Genomic DNA, 20,497 nt, shown 5'->3' on the forward strand with positions numbered 1-20,497 from the left:
ACACACACACACACACACACACACACACACACACACACACACACACACACACACACACACACACACACACACACACACACACACACACACACACACACACACACACACAACGGATGCAGACCCAGGTAATGAACACAACCACATACAGAAACTGAAGCACCTTACAGATGTATCTCCTGTACTCCGACCAGTGGTCGATGTTGAAGTAATCTTGTTTGAACTGTTCAGTTCTTCCTTTATAGCTGAATTGAATTTCTCTCTGCTCTTGTACCTTAACACTTTAGGTCGACCAGTGATGATTTTAGAGGATAGAACTGTTATCTTAAATGCTTTTGGAGGGGGAGTGCAAATATTGTCGACTAAGTGTTGAATGTTTATTTTTGCGTAATGTTTGTCATCGTGCATATTGCTATACAGTTACACAGCTAAATATGACATAAAATGTATATGTTTGGACCTTTTCAGAGCCAGATACTCCGACCCTATAATTTCAGAGAGATTTGTTTTTCCTCAGTCTAACAGAACTAACCATCTTGTGGCCTCCCCCTCCTGTGTCCCATGGGTCTAATTCATCTGTAGCGAACATCTTGGTTCTAAACGCTAGCTGTTCTCCCCCCAGCTAGCGTTTAGATCCAAGATGGCCACTATAGGTGAATAAGCCAATGATTTTGATTGGCCTTAACATTGCCCAGTAACGTCCCTAAGAAAAGGCCACTGTGAGTTATATCTTGCTGGTTTCTTTGTCTCTAGTGTGCTTGCTCGGCAATATTAAAGCTGTTTTCATTATCCAAAAGGTGCTCCACCTCTGTCCTCATTGGAAAAAGATAAAGACATAGACTTTGACTTGCTACAAGACCTGATGGATGTTGATATTGATCCTTTAGATATTGATTTGGAAAAGGATCCACTCGCCGCAAAAGTTTTTAAGGTAAGTGGCACGCCTCCAAACCCCCCGTACGTCTCATTTACTTGCTCTGCACTTTCTATCGTTACTTTCCATTTGTTTTGTCTTGAACGCAGTATTGATGTTCTCTAGTTGAGTATCGATGTATAGGTGTTTTTAATGTGAAGTGTTCCTCAATAAGAGTTGGACATGAAAAGTGCTAAATCAATTGTGTAGCCATGCTATTTATGAATAAAATATGCCCCCATAGCAATCATACCTCGGAGGGTATCATCGCATCACTGATGCAATCAGAACAACTTATTGCCCCTTATAGGGTATCAGCGAGGCAATGAGGCAATCGGAACAAGTTATTGTACCTCAGAGGGTAACATTGAAACTCTGATGCAATCAGAACAACTTATGGTACCTCAGCGGGTATCATGGATGCACTGATGCGATCAGAACAACCTTTGAACTGGATAATGGAAAAACAGCCATTTTTATTCCTTCAACTCTCCCTTTCAGCCAAGTTGTTGCATGTGAATGTTACTGCACGACCATCTCATGTACCCACGTTCAAGTTGCAGAGAACAGCAATGACCGTGTTTCTCCTCCTTGTTCTTCTTGTCTTTCCCCCGTCCCCCTGCAGCCTATCAGCAGCACCTGGTATGACTACTGGGGTGCTGACTATGGCACTTACGGGTACAACCCCTACATAGGGGGGGTGGGCATCCCGGTGTCCAAACCTCCCGTTGCCGTGGAGAAGCCCGGCTCACAGAGCATCTCCGTGTCCGTCTCCCAAGGTAGGCGCCCTTTGGATTAATACCAAACCCTAAACATTTCAGATGTACAGAACTAGAATCTTTTCTCGGAATATTGCCTATTCATTTAGATATATTGTCAAGTGTATAATAATACATTGTAATTCTTAATTGCAAGTGGTGAAATAAAAAATAAAGTATTTAATGGGTTCTTATAGACCACAATAAAAAAGATGGGCTATTTAATTGATTGGCTTGAGGCTGACTGAGCCTGTTGCATTGCCAATTGTCCCTTTATGACTGGTTCCTGCAAACCATATAAATGAACTTCTGAAATGTCTCCCTCCCAGCTCTTGACGCCCGTCTGGAGGTTGGCTTGGAGCAGCAGGCGGAGCTGATGTTGAAGATGATGGCCACGCTGCAGGCTGACTCCATCCTGCAGGCCCTCACCTCCACCTCACCCACAGGTCAGGGCCGACTAAAGTTTATCATACGCTGACTTGGTTTTTTAAAGTACCATCCTAACTTTCTGTGTGTGTGTGTGTGCGTGTGTGCGCGCTGTCCCCAGTGTCTCAGGCCCCCAACGGGACCGACGACTCCCTGCTGAGAGGCCTCCACGGAGGGTCTTCTCCTCCGGCCGGGGGCCCTCTGATCCAGGCCTCCTCCATCCCAATGCTGAGTGCCTGCTTCAACAAGCTTTTCTCAATGCTGCAGGTCCACCACGTGCAGGTCTGAAGAACACCAGGGACACACGGTCATTCTAGCCTGTTCACCTTAAACATGCAGGGATATCCGCACAGTACACAGCCTACTGAAGAGGATCAAGGGTATCCTTGACTGCCAAGTTAAATCCAAAGCCAATATCAAAATGTCTTGATGTAGAGATTAGTAGTTTGTGATTTATGGTTTGTCCATGCAGTCAAGTCGGGCGTCTTTGAGATCAAGCAGATATTGAGATGGCACACGTCAATCCTTTGTTCATTCGCTGAGCCTTAACACAACACTGGGAAGCCTACTTTCACCAGGATGTGTACCTACTCTAAAGTGTGTGCGTGTGTCCTGCAGTTGGAGTCTCTGCTGCAGCTGTGGCTGACCCTGAGTCTGAATTCGTGCTCTAGCGGCAGCGAGGAGAGCGGCTCAGACATCTTCATGTTCAACGCCAGCAGAGTGCCCACCATTCCCCTCAACCAAGGTCAGAACCCCGTTGTAAACAGGTTTCCTAAATGACGTGTAAACACAAGCCCAGTTACGAAACCCGTTTTTTCCTCACCCTATCATAATGAAACTCATCTTGTCTTCATGCAAACAAGACCATGTTTTTGGATAACGACGCCTATAATGTGTGACCGTGTGTGTGTGACCGTGTGTGTGTGTGTGTGTGTGTGTGTGTGTGTGTGTGTGCAGCCTCTATCAGCAGCTTCCTGACGGTGCTGGCCTGGTACCCCAACACCTCCCTGAGGACCTGGTGCCTGGTGCTCCACTCCCTCACCCTGATGACCAACATGCCGGCCTGCAGTCAGTTCTACTTTATATCCCCTCACATACACCAGCCCTCAGAGAGAGAGAGAGAGAGTGTGTGTGTGTGTGTGTCCATTTACACTATATAGAGATGAAGAGAATAAAGTCATTCTGGTTCTAATTAGTCTCCTGAATAATAATAAACATATTAGCATAATATGACATAATATAAAATCATTTTATATTAATGGGAGCATCTTAAATACAATGAAACCTAGTCAATGATTAAGAGACGTGTGTATGTGTGTATACACAAACCCAATCAGATCCAAACCGTGTGTGTGTGTGTCTCTAGCTCCTGCTCCTGCTATGGGCGGGCCAGAGGGCACAGCCCAGCAGATGGTGTCGGACCCCACGCTGGTGCACGTGCTGGTGCGCTTCTTCTCAGGCAGCAGCCCCCACGGCACCGGGCAGCACAGCGCCCAGGTGGGCCCCACCGCCACGCAGGCCATGCAGGAGTTCCTCAGCCGCCTGCAGGTGCACCTGTCCCCCACCTGCCCCCAGATGTTCAGCGACTTCCTGCTCCGGCTCATGCACATCCTGTCCACCGAGAGGTATGGAGGCGGGCCTTATAGTGTGGGGGTGCACTGGGTGGTTGTAATGCAGGGTTTGACTGCATTGGAAACGCAGAAGGGAATCTGTTTGTGGATCCTCTCACTGGGGGCGAAACGTCCACCTGAGGTTAGTCAGGTGCTAGTTCTGGAGTGTTAATGCGTATGTGAAGGGTGTTAACGGTTACATTTAGATCTTTTCCGACTGAGCAAATGGTTTAATGACTTCATTTTATTTTTACATGTCTTCTCAACACAAAAAGTAGACTATCCAAAAAGTCATGCACTTAACGTTATACATAAAAAGCCCTTAAAATCTATTTGAGCACCGATTAGCACAACGCATAAAGGCACTTTATCTATAAACTTCCTCAGGGAATATAACGAGCATGCATTAGCAGAATTACTTCTAATCATTATTAATGACTTATTACCAAATTGTTTTTCTAAGATGTTTTTGAGTATTTCTCGTATCAAATGTCTTAAATTAAATGTATAAATCTAATTCATTTTCATTAATTATTTATTGATAATAAAGTATTTTAAAACCTTTGCTGCGTTCCCCCCCCCCCCCCCCCCCCCCAGGGGCCCCTTCCAGTCCGGCCAGGGCCCGCTCGATGCCCAGGTGAAGCTGCTGGAGTTCACCCTGGAGCAGAACTTCGAGGTGGTGTCGGTCAGCACCATCTCCTCCGTCATAGAGTCCTCCACCTTCCTGGTGCACCACTACATCACCTGCTCCGACAAGGTGGTGTCGCGCAGCGGCTCGGACTCGTCCTCGGGCGCGCGTGCCTGCTTTGGCGGCCTCTTCGCCAACATCATCCGCCCGGGCGACGCCAAGGCGGTGTGCGGCGAGACCACCCGCGACCAGCTGATGTTCGACCTGCTGAAGCTGGTCAACGTGCTGGTGCAGCTGCCGCTGTCGGGCGACCGGGAGTTCAGCGGGCGCGCGCTGGGGGCGGGCGGCGCTGCCGCCGCCGCCGACAGCAGCGTGTCGGACGAGGAGAAGGTGTGCGGCAGCATGGAGAGCAGCGGAGCCGCCGGGGGCGCGGCCTCCAGCCAGGGCCCGGCCGCCGGCATGGCAGACCTGGTCCTGGCCAACCAGCAGATCATGAGCCAGATCCTCTCGGCGCTGGGCCAGTGTAACAGCAGCGCCATGGCCATGATCATAGGTAAACACGCCCTCTCCCTCCACCTGGAGCGCTATGCTAGCAATGCTATGCTAGCAATTCCCTCATGATATTGCAAGACCCTTTGGATAAATAGCATCAACCTAATGCCCTAGATAATATATATACACATGATGGGGGCTAATGGCTCGAGATTAATTTCCACATCCCCTAAACTACCCATTTAAACAATTGTAGAATTATCTGTTGAACGACGCCCATCCACTGACCAACCTTCCCCCGGCTCTTCTCTCTAGGAGCCAGCGGCCTGCACCTCACCAAGCACGAGAACTTCCACGGGGGGCTTGACGCCATCTCGGTGGGCGATGGCCTCTTCACCATCCTCACCACCCTCAGCAAGAGGGCCACCTCTGTGCAGGTCATGCTGCAGCCCATACTCACCTACATGGCCTGTGGATACATGGGTAGACAGGTGAGCTGGGAGCAAGCTTCACATGTCTATGTCGTCTACCAGGGTTTACTGCTACTTGAAAGGAAGTAAACATTGAAAGATGTGTTCGGCGCTGGTCTACCTTATATTGGCTGATACTTGACCTTTTCCCAAATTGTAGTCTTAATGCTTTTCTTAAATCGTGTGGTAGAAGACATACACAAAGCGTTGATAATATTAATAATAAAGGCCAAAACCATCTTGTGATGCAGTGAATGATTTATCTTTATCTGTCTGTTTGTGTGTTTCTGCCGCAGGGTTCTCTGTCGACGTGCCAGCTGTCGGAGCCTCTCCTCTGGTTCATCCTCAGAGTGTTGGACACCAGCGAAGCACTGAAGGCCTTCCATGACATGGGTAGGTACTCTGCCACGCCTCACAGCTTCAGAGGTTCAATCCGTTTGTAGATTGTGGGTGTTTGTCAAAACATATAAAGCATCATCGGACCAGAACAGCACAGAACATACACCTGGTGTTGACTCAACGCGTGTTTGTATCTGGCTGACCTCTGCTCTGTCCCCAGGTGGCGTCCAGCTGATCTGTAACAACATGGTGACCAGCACGCGGGCCATCGTCAACACGGCGCGCAGCATGGTCTCCACCATCATGAAGTTCCTGGACTCGGGGCCCGGGAAGGCCGCAGACGGCAGCCTGAAGGCCCGGGTCATGACGGCCGAGCCGGACAACGCTGAGGGCCTTCACAACTTTGCCCCCCTCGGTATTCCATTCATCATTGATATACATGTTTAATCAGTGTGTGTCATTTACAATTCATAAATTGATACACCACTGGTTGCACGCTTTAGGGATATTCTTAATGTTGCTTAATTTAAATGCTATGTTATTAAATGTGAAAGGGTTTTACCTGTTTATTAAGAGCCCAGGTTAATTGTTGACGTTGCCATAAATCAAACATGAATTGTGTACAACTCATCCCATCTCAGTGTAGCAGGGTTATGAAATTGTGCAATTGAAGATGCATTTACATCCATTATATTCGAATAAACGAGTGTTTGACAAATCCCACAGCTGTATAATTTCACCTCTTATCATTGCCTATCGAGTACCGCCAGACCAATGACACCGCTCCAACCCAGCCCCAAGCTTTATTTAAACCAGCCTCCCCAACGCCTCCGTCCCCCTGCAGGCAGCATCACGTCCAGCAGCCCCACGGCCCAGCCGGCGGAGGTCCTGCTCCAGTCCACGCCGCCCCACCGCCGGGCGCGCTCCGCCGCCTGGTCCTACATCTTCCTGCCGGAGGAGGCCTGGTGTGACCTCACCATCCACCTCCCCGCCGCCGTGCTCCTCAAGGAGCTGCACATCCAGCCGCACCTCGCCTCCCTCGCCAGTGAGTAAACACACACGCACACACACATCCAGCCACACCTCGCCTCCCTCGCCAGTGAGTACACGCACACACATCCAGCCGCACCTCGCCAGTGAGTACACGCACACACATCCAGCCGCACCTCGCCAGTGAGTGCACGCACACACATCCAGCCACACCACAGCACCGCAGTGGTGCTAAAATGATTTATTCATCACTATAAGAAGGCCACATCCGCCCGCTAGCTGTCACTACAGCTCCTTCCGTGTAAGGCTTTAATATTTATATTATGTATATTCTTGTTGACTATATTAAAATGAATAGTGCATGCTGTCATGCCCCAGCACAACAACACTATGCAGTGTGAGGGCAAGGTTCTTCAGGGTGAGCTTCAGAGAAGATCCCCGGAGCCGTGGCGTGTTTTACTAGAGGGCGAGGATACGGGGATGTTTACGATGTGCAGGAACAGGAAGCGGTCTTCTTGCCGGCTTCAGGGCTACCCCGCGTCTTGTCGCTCTTCATTAAAGTTTAATTCCCCTGGTTGTTCCGCAGTCTGGGCTTTAATTATTCAGCGAGATGCGTGGGTGCTTCATGCTTGTCTGCTTTCTCTTCGCACCCCTCGCGTTTTTCTTGTCCCGATGGACAGCCACTAGGGGGGATACTGTGGAACGCCATGACCTCCACGTGATATTCACCATGTTCTGTTGACTTTCTATGTGTCCCTACATGTTCTCTCCCTATTCTCCACAATGATCTTAAAATGTAAGAAAAGACGTTAGAAAAAGATGTGTGAATTGATTAGCATGTGCCGTGGTATTGAGACGCAAGTCGTTTTATGTTCCAACACTGAAAACTACAACATTGAGTGAGTCTCTGTAAAGTTTATCCTTTTGGCCCAGGGTCAAAGGGGTTAATGGGGAACCCCGGATGACTTCTAGTGAACCACAAATGAAATGAACCCTCCGCTCTCCCCTCCCCCCCAGCGTGTCCCTCCTCGGTCTCCGTGGAGATCAGTGCAGACGGGGTCAACATGCTGCCTCTGTCCACGCCGGTCATCACCAGCGGGCTGACCTACATCAAGATCCAGCTGGTGAAGGCCGAGGTGGCGTCGGCCGTGTGCCTGCGGCTGCACCGCCCGCGGGACGCCAGCACCCTGGGCCTGTCCCAGATCAAGCTGCTGGGCCTCACCGCCTTTGGGAACACCTCCTCAGCCACCGTCAACAACCCCTTCCTGCCCTCTGAGGACCAGGTCTCCAAGACAAGGTGAGCGCCGCATTCTGGGATATGGGTAAATTCTGTTCTTCCTCAAAGACAAAGTTGGTTACATCAGTTATCTTAACGGTCAAAGCTATGTGATAAAGAACGAGATACAGAGCATCCGGTAGCCTGTATAGTGGAGGTAAACGTTGCACCCCTTTAACGCTCCCCTTCACCTCTAGTATCGGCTGGCTCCGCCTCCTCCACCACTGCTTGACCCACGTGGGCGACCTGGAGGCCACCATGGCGAGCGCGGCGGCGCCCACGGCCAACCTGCTGCAGACGTGCGCGGCGCTGCTCATGTCGCCCTACTGCGGCATGCACTCGCCCAACATCGAGGCGGTGCTGGTGAAGATTGGCCTGCAGTCCACGCCCGTCGGCCTCAAGCTCATCGACATCCTGCTCAGGAACTGCGCCGCGTCGGGCACCGACCCCACCAGTGAGTAGCGGGGGAGACGTCTCCCTGGTGTCATGATCAAGGCGTTTACCTTTTATTTGACCCGTTTTCTGTTTATGATTATAGCTGGGAGTTTAATGTGATTCATGAGCAGGTAGGAAGTTGGGCGTCTTGCTCAAGGATAGCTTTATGTATTGTGGACGGCGGACATAGGGGATCGAACCCAGACCCTTTTGTCTGGAGTCTCCTCTTTATCCCCTCCCACGGATAGTATAATTTGTTGATATAGATTTATCATTTGCTTTGGAATTGGCCCGTTTGGGAATACTACATATTTTTTAATTCAGAGTTTGATTGAGTTTGATTTCAATCTGCTTCATTATCACTCCATACCTACGCCTACGCGTGTCTTCAAGGAGTCGAACAGTGAAACTACAAACGGTATTTCACTGTGCTTCCCTTCAGACCTCAACAGTCCCTTGCTGTTCGGACGCCTCAACGGCCTCTCCTCAGACTCCACCATCGACATCCTCTACCAGCTGGGCACCACACAGGACGCCGGCACCAAAGACAGGTATACCAGTCCCTCTCCCCCGCCCAGACGGGGCCTAATCACTCAGGATCATAATAAGTTATCTCCCTGTCAACGGGACTCCTCCCGGCACTCTGGCAGTAAACAATGTCCTTCCCCTGTCCTTGTCGCGGCTTTACGGCCGTGTAAAGTTGTTTTGTGTCCCCTCTCGGCGAGACGGGGACGTTTGCCTCAGAGGTCGCAGACTAGCGTACAACGCCACGGCGCGCCTCTTGATAAAGTCACCTCTGTCGTTCTGCCTGCCTGTTTTGAAGTGCTGTTAGAACATGTATATTAAAGGTGGTGCATTCTATTTAAGTGTGCTTGTTTGATCAACAATTTCCCCTTCACTGCCTTAACAGAATCCAGGCTCTGCTCCAGTGGGTTCAGGACTCGTCACGAGTCGCCGCCCACAAGCGCAACGGGCCAATGGGAGGGTACGGGGGCGCAGGCGTGAGCTCCGCCTCCTCTTCCACCTCCTCCTCCAGGGAGTACGGCCTGCTCATGCCCTCGCCCTCCCACCTCCACTGTGTGGCGGCCATTCTGTGGCACAGCTACGAGCTGCCGGTGGACTACGACCTGCCGCTGCTGCTCGACAGGGAGCTCTTCGAGTGAGTCAACGCCTGTTTGAGGTTTTTTAATCGGAAACGATGAAGTGACCAATTGTGGACTTGACATGGGTCACTGCCTTTTTTTTGGCTCGTGACCCATTTCAAGTCCGAAAATGTACGTGAACCCAACTTGTCTGTGTTTGCGCATCGTTTCACCCGATCGACATCTGTCTCTGATATGTCTTGATTGATGTATGTATGTGCCTTGCACCAAACAAGTCATAAGTTGATATATTGACAGCGAGATGCTGCAGGAGTTATGGCCAACAGACACAGTCAAGTAAGGGCTGACGGTGGGTGAAAACTGAGCATTTTATAGACCTGCTGTTATCGCTACATCAGAGAACCATGAAACGTGTTTACGGCTTGGGAACGGGCTACCGCAGCAGCCTGGAGGTCAGCCTCATTCAACATTCAAACCCAATATTTAGTTGATGTTTTGGTCTGGAAGCGTTCCTGCATTCTTCTTTTAGATATGCAGACTGCAGGCCTAAATGTTGCATGGCTCGTCTGTCGGCATTAATAGTTTAGAGCTAACAGGGAAAAACAAACAGAACATTTAATTTGAGCAAACTGAGGTTAGAATTCATTTGGATCTGTTTAACCCCCACTGTTTATGAACGTTTTATCAGGACAGCACAAGACGGTACAAAGCCACGGTACAAAAACAATAGGATTCAAAAGCTATATGAATTTTACTCGTGATCCATCTAAAACCTCTGCAATATATTGCAATACATTTAAAACCATATTCTCTGTCCTTTCACTGCAATCAATACACCCAACTGCACCGCAACCACAGAAGTTTTCCAGTCTTGCATGATGATGGATATTTAATTTTCACCCTCAAAATGGCAAAAAGCAGAGAGGCCTCTCATAGAACTGGGTTACTCTGATACCTTCACGTTACACTAGATATCAGTTTTCCACCAGCCGCTTGTCTGTATTGTTCATTTTGTCATGCCCCGTCCCCCGCGTGTTCCCAGGCTGCTGTACAACTGGTCCATGTCCCTCCCGGGCAACGTGGTGCTGAAGAAGGCGGTGGACAGCCTGCTGTGCTCCATGTGCCACATCCACCCGGGCTACTTCTCCCTGCTCATGTCCTGGCTGGGCATCGTGTCTCCGCCCGCCGCCACGGAGCACCACCGCCGCCACCACCGGCTCTCCATGACGGACGACGGCAAGAAGCAGCACGACGCCAACGCCACGGCCAGCGCCGCCGCCGGCCTCACGGACGACTCCAAGCACGCCCGGCTGCCCCTCGACCTCACCGAGTCCCAGCTGACCACGCTGGCGGCCGCCGCGCTCTCGCCCGGCGCCATCGAGCAGCTGCTGGACTCGGGGCTGCCCTCCCTGCTGGCCCGCAGCCTGGCCCAGCTCTGCTGCAGCCTGCTGGCCAGCGCCGACCTGCCGCTGCCCGCCACCTCCCAGGCGGAGCGCCACCGGCAGCACCACCACTCCCACCACCACGCGTCCCACCTCCATCACCAGCCCCCGCACCACCACTCCTACGGCTCCTCGTCTTCGTCGTCGTCGTCGTCGTCGTCGTCGTCGTCGTCGTCTTCGTGGCATTACAGCCAGCCGGCCCTGGCCCCGGAGCTGGCGGCCCCCGTGCTGCGCTTCCTCACGGAGGTGGGCAACAGCCATGCCATGAAGGACTGGCTGGGCGGTCCCGAGGTCAACCCCCTCTGGACCTCCCTGCTCTTCCTGCTCTGCCACTCCAGTGCCAGCAGCGCCGGGTTCCACAGCAGCGCCACCACGCCCTCCTCCCCCGCCGGCGCCGGCGCCTCCGCCTCCTCCCCCCAGGCCTCGGGGTCCCACCACCTGGCCCCGGGGCGACCGGGGCCCCTCAGCACCCAGCAGAGGACGGCCCTGGAGAACGCCACCGTGGCCTTCTTCTTGCAATGCATCTCCTGCCACCCCAACAACCAGCGGCTCATGGCTCAGGTAGGCTCCTCCCCCCATGACCCCATGACCTCATGACGTAAGGTGGGCTGCTCCCTCATGACCTCAGGTAGGCTGCTCCCTCATGACCTCATGACCTCAGGTAGGCTGCTCCCCAATGACCTCGGATAGACTGCTCCCCAATGACCTCATGACCTTAGGCAGGCTGCTCCCCCATGACCTCATGACCTTAGGCAGGCTGCTCCCCCATTGACCTCGTACCCCATGACATCATTTCCTCAGCTAGACTACTCAGCAAGGACCTTGTAACCGACGATGTCTTAGCTCAAGTAGGTTCCGCCCCCATGACCCCATGAGAATAGGTAAGCTGCTCCACCGTGACCTCATACCCCAACAACATCATAGCCCGGGTAGGCTGTTCAGGTACGACCTTACAGCTGAAGTAGGCTCCTCCCCCTCAACCAGAAAGCGATTTAGGTTCCTGCCATTTTCCCTCATAGCTCAGGTGTTGACTTCTGACCTCAAGGCTTAGGGTTTAACCCCATGACCTCTAGTGTTAAGGTACTGATTCCTTGACCCCTGCACGAGCCCCACTTTCCAGGTGTTGACCCCTGACCTCTGTGCAGGTGCTTTGCGAGCTGTTCCAGTCGGCCCCCCAGCGCGGGAGCGTGCCCGTCTCGGGGAACATCTCCGGGTTCATCAGACGGCTCTTCCTGCAGATCATGCTTGAGGATGAGAAAGTCACCGTGTTCCTGCAGTCTCCCTGCCCGGTAGGTTGACCTCCGACCTCCCCCCCGACACCCCCTTCACGCTGACCTCCGTCGCCCCTCTCTGATTGGTAGCGAGTCCGTGGTGGTCCAGGGTTTTGTTGTTTGTGTTTTAGTTCCGTCGTCGTGTCCTGTTGGAGTTCAGTTGACCTCAGCTCCCCCTCACGTCTGGTCTCCCTCTTCTCTCTGATTGACTGAGCACTGCCTGTTGTGTTTGTTTGTTTGTGTTTGTTGTTGTGTTCAAGCCCACCCTTAGTTCTGACACATGACCTCGTCCTCTACCCCTGATGCCCGCTCGTCTGTTTTTCCTTGGAACCTTGGAGTTTGTCATTTGTGTTTTTTTTTTGTGTTGTCTGTCGTGACTGTTGTTGGGTAATGTCCGATCGACCACATTCACAATTCATTGTCTTTTCCATCTCTCCCAAAAATACGTTTCGGGAGATAGATATTCTTGTCATTGCGATCGGTTGGTGTAGTGTTCCCCTGTTGCCACTGGAGGGCACTGGTGGGCTGCATTCAGGAGCCAACCTGCAGCCTGCATGTTGTCCCACGCCTAATGGTTGCCATACATCACATGCTGCATCACATCGTACATCACATGTTAAATGATTACCTCACGTCATGGCAGCCTACTAGAGGGTGTGTGTGTGTGTGTGTGTGTGTGTGTTTGGGTTTGCGTGTTCGTGGTTCAAAGCATGTGTTTGAGGTCGTGTGTTGTAATGGTTTTGTTCTGGCTGAGAAAGGCGTGGGCAGCAAGTAATGGGTGTACCACTCGGTTAGGGCTTTACATGTAACAGTGATGCAGATGTATATCACAATATAGTGCTTTTTATAGTGTTTCAATGTAATAGACCTCATCACTGGTGTAACTCATCCATATTTTATCAAAAGACTATATTCATCTCATTGCTGTTAGTTTTGCAGTCATATCTCTGGGCAAAGTGTTGTTTGGCTATATTCAGGCTGAAGGGAGAGAAGAACAAAGTGTTGTTGTTGAGATGTCCTGAACCGTGCCTGCCAAGTAAGTCTTTCTCCACCCTGATCCGGGACATCTAGAGGGATTTCTGCATCTTCTCTCGCCACACAGTCATCTCTGTTGATGTCGCAGACCTCATCTAGATTCCACTTGGTGGGTGGGTGTGGGATTGTACATTCAAAGACGCGCAAACAACACTTTCTCCTTTGAGAACCTTGAAAACAAAGCTCATTAAGAGAGAGCCGTGAGAGACGACTCTCTCAAACTCCTAAATTAGCAGCCTGCTTGGTTGTCGGGGGGGGGGGGGGGGGGGGAAACGCAGCATCTCGTGTCATCTCCTATCCAATTAAGTCGGCCCTTTTGTGTTTTGGCTGATGTGGTTTCCTGCCGTCTGCTCTCTGGAAAGGTCACCGCTAGCGCCTGGACATACGCGACCCTCAGACTCATCAGGGACTGAATAATGACCGTTATCGTCAACTTCCCTCCTTGTTCTCCTCTCTCCTCCCTTAACACATGCAGGCCTCCTCCTCCTAGGTCATGTCAGGTTAGACATCTGAGGCTCAGAAAGAGGCCTCGGTCCTGTCAATCATGCTGGTGCCACTGCAGCAAAACTTAAGGCCGTCCCACTTTCTCTCGCTCTTTCGGATTTATCCTCGTTCTTGGAAGTCTTTTTATTATATTTATGTGAAATCCGAGTGCTCACTTCAACATTGAGGTGTGTGTGTGTGTGTGTGTGTGTGTGTGTGTGTGTGTTTTTTCTTGGTACCTAGCCATATCCCCTTGGGGGGCTGAGTGGAGCAGTAAATGTCAGTCCAGTGATGAACACGTGTGCCGTCATTCATGCGGTCTGAGACGACCTGTCACAGTCAATCAGGAAAGACCAAATCGTGTCCTTGTTGGTTAATGTTCTCGTGTCTGTAACCACCTATGGTGCCGTCTTTTGCAGGTCTCCTTTATAAGAGAGATCATTGAGCTCAATGAGCATAAACCGGGTAAGGGGCCCCTATGTTACAGATTTATGACGGCTAGATCCGCCCACCCACCTTTTCTGTGGACTACCAACTGGTAGGCTGATCCATTGGTCCAATATCAGGGTGGACACCCACATGTCCACCCTGATCTGTTCGATTTCGAAAAGTCATGTAATGAATGACGAGCATCATACTAGGGATCGACCGATACTGTTTTTTTAGGGCCGATACCGATACCGATATTTTTTCATCAGCCTTAGCCGATACGCCGATACGCCGATACCGACTTTCTTGAGCCGTTTTTTTTTTTTTTTTTTTTAAAGAAACATTTATTTAACTTCAATATAAAAAACAATATTTAACAAATAGTAAAAACAGGTGAAGTAGAACAAGTAAGAACAAGTAGATGAACAATATTTAACAAATAGTAAAAACAGGTGAGGTAGAACAAGTAAGAACAAGTAGATGAACAATATTTAACAAATCTTAAAAACAGGTGAGGTAGAACAAGTAAAAAAAAAAAAAAAAAAAAAAAAAATCAGCCTCGTATCGGCCGATACCGATACACGTAAAAAACGCGAATATCGGCCGACCGATATATCGGTCGATCCCTACATCATACCCGGTGGTAAAATTGTGGTAAGCAAGACTTATCCCTTATCTCATCCTTACGTTATTCCTCCCCCTCTGCTCTGACCCTTCTAGCTTTACAAAGGCCGTATCAACGCCACAAGTCATGTGATCCAGCACCCCATGTACGGAGCCGGACACAAGTACCGCACCCTGCACCTGCCCATCTCCACCACGCTGGCTGAGGTCCTGGATCGGGTCTCGGGTAAGAAGGCTTCATGCACAGAACCCCCCCAACTGTAATGGAACGGGATTGGTATAGAGCGCATGTGTGAGGCTCTTTTTAGTTGCATCACATACAATAAGCACAATGTACTAGGGCCACTTACAAGGTCAAAAAAAGAACCAACACAGAACCACGCTATACAAAAGCCTGTCCACATCTTGTATGAATGTATATAGTTTTAAGTGAAGGGGACGGGGTATGGTTTTACTTTCTGGAACTGTCTGCCCTTAGTCTTAAAAAGACGGTTGCACGGTTTAGAAAGGCTTCAGCGCGAGCCTCTACCAGGGGTTCAGTGGTCTAATGGAGGTGGGAACAAGGCTTGATAGCGGGTGCTTGGCGTTGAGTGAGATTGATCTGGGACAGTGAACCCGAGGGGAGGGCAGTTTCAGTTGATGGCGAACAGTGTGTTGTCTACTGTGGAGGCTGCTCTGTGACCCCTGATCCGGTCCAATTCACCCAGCCTTCTCCAGAAAATCAGATCATAGACGACTTCTAACTGTGGCCTCACCCATCTAGGTTCATGCAGACAATGTTCAAAGTGGAGCAAACAGTATGATTGGCATTCAGTGTTTATTCATTCTAGTATCACCATCAGAAGAAGGATTGTCTGTTAATCGAAAACATTTGTGGCGTCGGTAAGCAAGCGATTTCTGGGGTCGCTTGGAACGTGTTCTGAATGGCAGCCCTGGAGCTCTGGTGGCCGTGTTTGAACAGAAAGCCTTGAGGTTGAATAATACGTCTGTGTCCAACAGCCACCGTTTAACTCTACGCTGCTTCCCTTTATGGGTCTGTGCCCCGACGAGGGGGTTGAGTTCTTCGAGAGGTGCACGTGAGCTACCGTGACGACCACGTTTAGCTACTCCAGTAACGTACAGACCCACGGCGGCTGGTCGATGCAGGGGTATTAAGCCTTCGTTGTCCATCACCGCTTGGTATTCGTCTCGTCGGCCTCTCATCAATATTTACACATACCTCAGGTGTTCATCGAAGGGAGACAAGGGGTTCACACACAAAAACCCACCAGTCTCCATCGGTGTGGTGGTGCCTCAGGTGGGCTGCTTTCAATGCAAAACACAGTTCTGTTTGAAATCAATTAGAACACACACACACACACACACACACACACACACACACACACACACACACACACACACACACACACACACACAGAGTTCCCAATCTGCTCCCCCTCTGGGCAGATAAACACTGACCTTTCCCTCACGCGGTTTCACACACATTTAAGATTTAAGTGCTATCGACGACACCCAGCCTCCGTGCTGCGCTAAACCCATCCGGGGGGAATAGACACCCCTGTTAGCCTTAATGCTACCCCGCCCGGGGAGTCACGACACAGAACACACCATCGCTTACCAAGGAATCCCCACGCGTTCCGCACAGTCGCTCAACTTAGACGATACGGCATTGTGGCGACCCAGGTTCGATTCGTAACCTGCTGTCCCAAGTCTCATCTCTTCTTCAACACACTTTCCAGCTCCACTCTCCAGTCCATAAAAGCACAAAAGATATCACAAATCTCTATTTGGATCTGGCATCTTCATCTGCATGCTCTCAGTCACCATACATGTAGACGTGCTGTTTCTGGGAACCAAGACCAATGATGCTCGACATGTGGACATGAATTTACACATTACAAAATTTAACGGCATTCTCTCCATCGTAGAGCCTTGTCCAACGACCCACACTCGACACACTTACCTGTGCCCTGGACATGTTTTCCCTTTCCTACTCCGACTGAACCCCCTCCCCAGGATGGTTCTGTCCAGCCGTTAGTACCTGGTACTTCCTGCAGCAACCCCCTTCATCACCGTCTTATGGGGCGGGGGGTGCGTTGAAGCTAGCGGATAGCCACTGATGCGCATGATGAATGGTCCTCCTCTCGGGACCTTGAACAAGAGATAATAGGCCCTGTGTGTGTGTGGATGTGCGTGTGTGCGCGTCTGTGTGCGAGAGAGTAAGGCGCAATAGGATAAAAAAAAAATTTTTTAAGGGATAACTCAAAAAAAAGGTTGCTTGTGTCAGCTATCAAAAAACGTCCCTCTTCTAAGCCTAAATTGCTACCATTGATTCAGACAGACAACTGATTATCGCTCGGCATAAATGCCAACAGCTTGGTGTGTTTATCCTGGTGTTGATTCTGTTTTGTGTGTTGTGTTCCAGACACGCCCAGCATCACAGCCAAACTGATCAGTGAGCAAAAGGACGACAAGGAGAAGAAGAACCACGAGGAGAAGGAGAAGATGAAGGCCGACAACGGTTTCCAGGACAACTACAGCGTCGTCGTGGCCTCAGGTTAAACACGTACACACAAATGCACTCATCCACATCTGTTGGCGGACTGAGCGGCAGAGTGGCACCAGAACAGGGTCTCACCCTCGGATCTTCTCCCCAGGCTTGAAGTCCCAGTCTAAGAGGGCCCTATCCACGCCCCCCCGGCCCCCCTCCAGGAGGGGCCGCGTGATGACAGACAAGCTGGCCGCCTCCTCCTCCTCAGACCCCTCCAACAAGACCATCAGCGTCCCCGTCTTCCACCTCTACCACAACCTGCTGCCAGGTAACACACTCTGTCTCTGTGTGTCGCTCTCTCTATCTCTGTCACTCCACCGCTCCATCTCTCTCTCTCTCTCTCTATGAGGGTATAGTAGCAGCATATCTAATTAATTCCTCCTGCGGTAATAGAGCTGTAAGATCCATCCGGGTCGATTCTTCCCGACCTGTTGCTAGTCCACGCACGGCCAACTCTGAACACATACGCACGCACACACACACACACACATTGCACTTCTTCACCTTCACGGGCACGGCTTATAATGTATTCCTCATTATCTGTTGACGAATAAATGAGAATGGATTAGGGAATACTATTACAATGATGTAGACATTGATTCTGGGTGTTGGGTAAAGCGTATCATTTGAAAATATTGTTTTCTTTAATAAAGCTCGAAACTCACTCCATGACCGAAGAAGTGAAGCATTATATACAATTTAAAACTAGATACTACTATGTATCTCTTTCGCTCCTGCTCTCTCTCAAATACATAATACTGTTTATATATAAATAAACATGCTTTTAGGTAATGTTCATGGTTTAGTAATCGTAGTCAGAGATCTGGTGAGCATGGATGTGAATCTCCTCAGCGATACATCGAGAGGTATCCCGTAAGCATCTACCTTGATTGTGGATTGAGGGGACACACAAGTCCAACTTTTAAATCTCCCCACAACAGGCCAGCCGCTGCCCGCGGAGATGACCCTGGCCCAGCTCCTCACCCTGCTCTACGACCGCAGGCTGCCTCAGGGCTACCGCTCCATCGACCTCACCGTCAAGCTGGGCTCCAAGGTCATCTCGGACCCCGGCCTCTCCAAGACGGACTCCTTCAAGAGGCTAAGGACAGAGAAAGGTAAGGAGCTTGTGGTGATGGAGGCGTCGGACTGCTGGGCATGTCTTGGATGATGGAGAGAGGGAAACAGCGTTTTAGATGAGCTTTTGATTCGTGTTTTCAAATGTCTTTTTCTTTTCCATTTTATTGAGCTCTGACAAGGAACACACTTTTCTACATTTGCCGCCAGTACTTTACCTTTGACTGCTTACGTGTTGGTTCTGACCAGTTCGAACTGGGTTTGAGGGTGGTGATTTCTAACGTTGCGCTCACCTGAAATGTAAAATGGTCTTGGGGATATAGATTCTACGGTAAATTTGAGGTTCAGAAATGTTCTAAGGTGAGAGGTCCATTTTGTATGCAACCAAATTATTCCTACTACTGCTAACTACTTCACTGTGATATTGATATTACAGGGCAGTTATTCAGTCTGTGAAAGCTATGTGTGTGTGGTAGCAAATGCACAACCATGCAAGAAGTTAGGGTCTGAATCGTTTTCCAACCAAAAAATGCAGCAACCCGATGTTGGGTGATAAGTCTCCCACAAGGTAGACGGCTCCCCTCTCATTGGGCTTGGACAGAACCAACCAACGAGAGCAGACCAATCTCCTCTGTGTTGCTATGCCAACCAACGTTGACCTAGCCACAGTGGGATAAATCTGCTAATATAACAGGCAACCATTTGGGCATGGGGATAATAACCTTTGCAGGGGACCGGGAATAGTTAGTTAGAGAGGCAGCGATCCACCTGTTCCAGTGACGACTGAATCGCTGCTGCCTAGGCTGCTTCTGGCACTTTAAATGTAATCTGTGTGTTACAGATGGAAGCCTCTTCATGCTAAAAATGTATCCCATCCAATGGCCTCCACGGTCAGCAGAGTATAACCTCTGTGCCCGCCTCTTCCCCATGGCCTACAGTATGGAAAATAATAAATGGCATCCATATGGCCTTCTGGAATAATTGTGTTCCAGCCTGAACCATGAATCCTAATATTTGCCCCATATACATGTCAGCCAGACACCGTAAGCTGGCTGTAAGCTCCAGCTCCAGATCACCTGTAGCTAAATCCAGTCTCCATAGTGGCTAATGTCTGCTCCCTGGCAGCTCCTTCCCTCTTATTTACTACCCCCTTCCTTCCCCTCCGTCCGTCTGTCTGTCTGTCTGTGTCTCAGTCTCTATGGAGAAGTGCAGTATGGGGGTTTTACCCATCCTACGTCATCATTTCACTTGATGTCTCACCACTCTCTGTACAGCTCCACTAAAAACTGCAGAATTCGGGTTCCCCTGGCGAGAGAAGCTTTTAGAGCCGGGGATTGAGTGGTGACCCACACTAACATGAGGGAAGAGAAGAAACGGCAGCTTGTTGTACAAGCAGCGACTAATACCGCTCAGGGAGAACACTCCTCAGTTCCCATTTAATACAGCATGGACGAGGGATGGGCGATTTGGCATCGCATCCACCTCAAAAAGGAACGTGTATTTAAGACTACACTACTTATCATGATCCCCTATTTTACATGTGGATTAAACTGGGAACCTCCATTTCTAATTGAGAACTCTACAAACGTAGGATATTTTGGAGAAAGGACGGAGCCTTAGCACGGGGCTAGGAGGTTGAGGGTTGAATGTCTTTTTAGCCTGCGCGGTACTTGTTCAAAAACGCTGCGTATTCATGTCGTAACTGATGCAACTATGTTCTTTAAAGTTATTTCACATTTCCGAAACCTTTATTCGTTATCGGCCTGATATGAAAGGAGATTTACCCGACACATTGCCAGCTATATTAAGGCTTATTGGGACTATATTTAGCTGCCACTTCAAGGATTCGTTACCCCAATATCTTTCCCACATCCATAAACACATTCGTCCTTACGTAGCGTGTGCGCACTGGGTGAATAATAGGCCATGACCGCCATGAGATGGCTGCGGTGACGTACAGATCCCCTCAACTGTGGAGGAGAGAGCCCCTGCATCCAGAGCGGAAGATTAAATTTCCATACGTGGCTCAACTATGCTGTTCACATTGCCGTCCCCTTTTGTCAGCTCTTGCTAATCAAAAACTAGAAATTGGTTCTTGTTCATCTAGAACAGTTGACGTGGAGGATTTTCTGTTTGAATAGTTCTTATTTT

At 50.0% G+C, this 20,497-nt stretch overlaps 1 protein-coding gene across 10 annotated transcripts in view; it reads left to right on the top strand.

The window, feature by feature from the left end:
* birc6 (baculoviral IAP repeat containing 6) overlaps positions 1-20,497 on the top strand; it is a 95,009-nt gene that overhangs the window by 30,477 nt on the left and 44,035 nt on the right. For all 10 annotated transcript variants that reach the window (XM_056609703.1, XM_056609710.1, XM_056609708.1 and 7 more), the window contains exons 38-59: positions 795-928; positions 1,536-1,689; positions 1,998-2,114; positions 2,216-2,376; positions 2,713-2,839; positions 3,052-3,162; positions 3,461-3,719; positions 4,302-4,885; positions 5,140-5,315; positions 5,591-5,687; positions 5,854-6,048; positions 6,478-6,678; positions 7,641-7,920; positions 8,097-8,353; positions 8,777-8,885; positions 9,245-9,493; positions 10,480-11,440; positions 12,025-12,168; positions 14,818-14,947; positions 17,147-17,278; positions 17,379-17,540; positions 18,214-18,387. In XM_056609703.1, the coding sequence (XP_056465678.1) occupies positions 795-928; positions 1,536-1,689; positions 1,998-2,114; positions 2,216-2,376; positions 2,713-2,839; positions 3,052-3,162; positions 3,461-3,719; positions 4,302-4,885; positions 5,140-5,315; positions 5,591-5,687; positions 5,854-6,048; positions 6,478-6,678; positions 7,641-7,920; positions 8,097-8,353; positions 8,777-8,885; positions 9,245-9,493; positions 10,480-11,440; positions 12,025-12,168; positions 14,818-14,947; positions 17,147-17,278; positions 17,379-17,540; positions 18,214-18,387 (4,914 nt within the window). The remainder of the gene's footprint in view (positions 1-794; positions 929-1,535; positions 1,690-1,997; positions 2,115-2,215; positions 2,377-2,712; positions 2,840-3,051; positions 3,163-3,460; positions 3,720-4,301; positions 4,886-5,139; positions 5,316-5,590; positions 5,688-5,853; positions 6,049-6,477; positions 6,679-7,640; positions 7,921-8,096; positions 8,354-8,776; positions 8,886-9,244; positions 9,494-10,479; positions 11,441-12,024; positions 12,169-14,817; positions 14,948-17,146; positions 17,279-17,378; positions 17,541-18,213; positions 18,388-20,497) is intronic.

The sequence above is a fragment of the Gadus chalcogrammus genome, chromosome 15 (assembly GCF_026213295.1).
Source record: "Gadus chalcogrammus isolate NIFS_2021 chromosome 15, NIFS_Gcha_1.0, whole genome shotgun sequence".
In the NCBI taxonomy this organism is placed as follows: Eukaryota; Metazoa; Chordata; class Actinopteri; order Gadiformes; family Gadidae; genus Gadus; species Gadus chalcogrammus.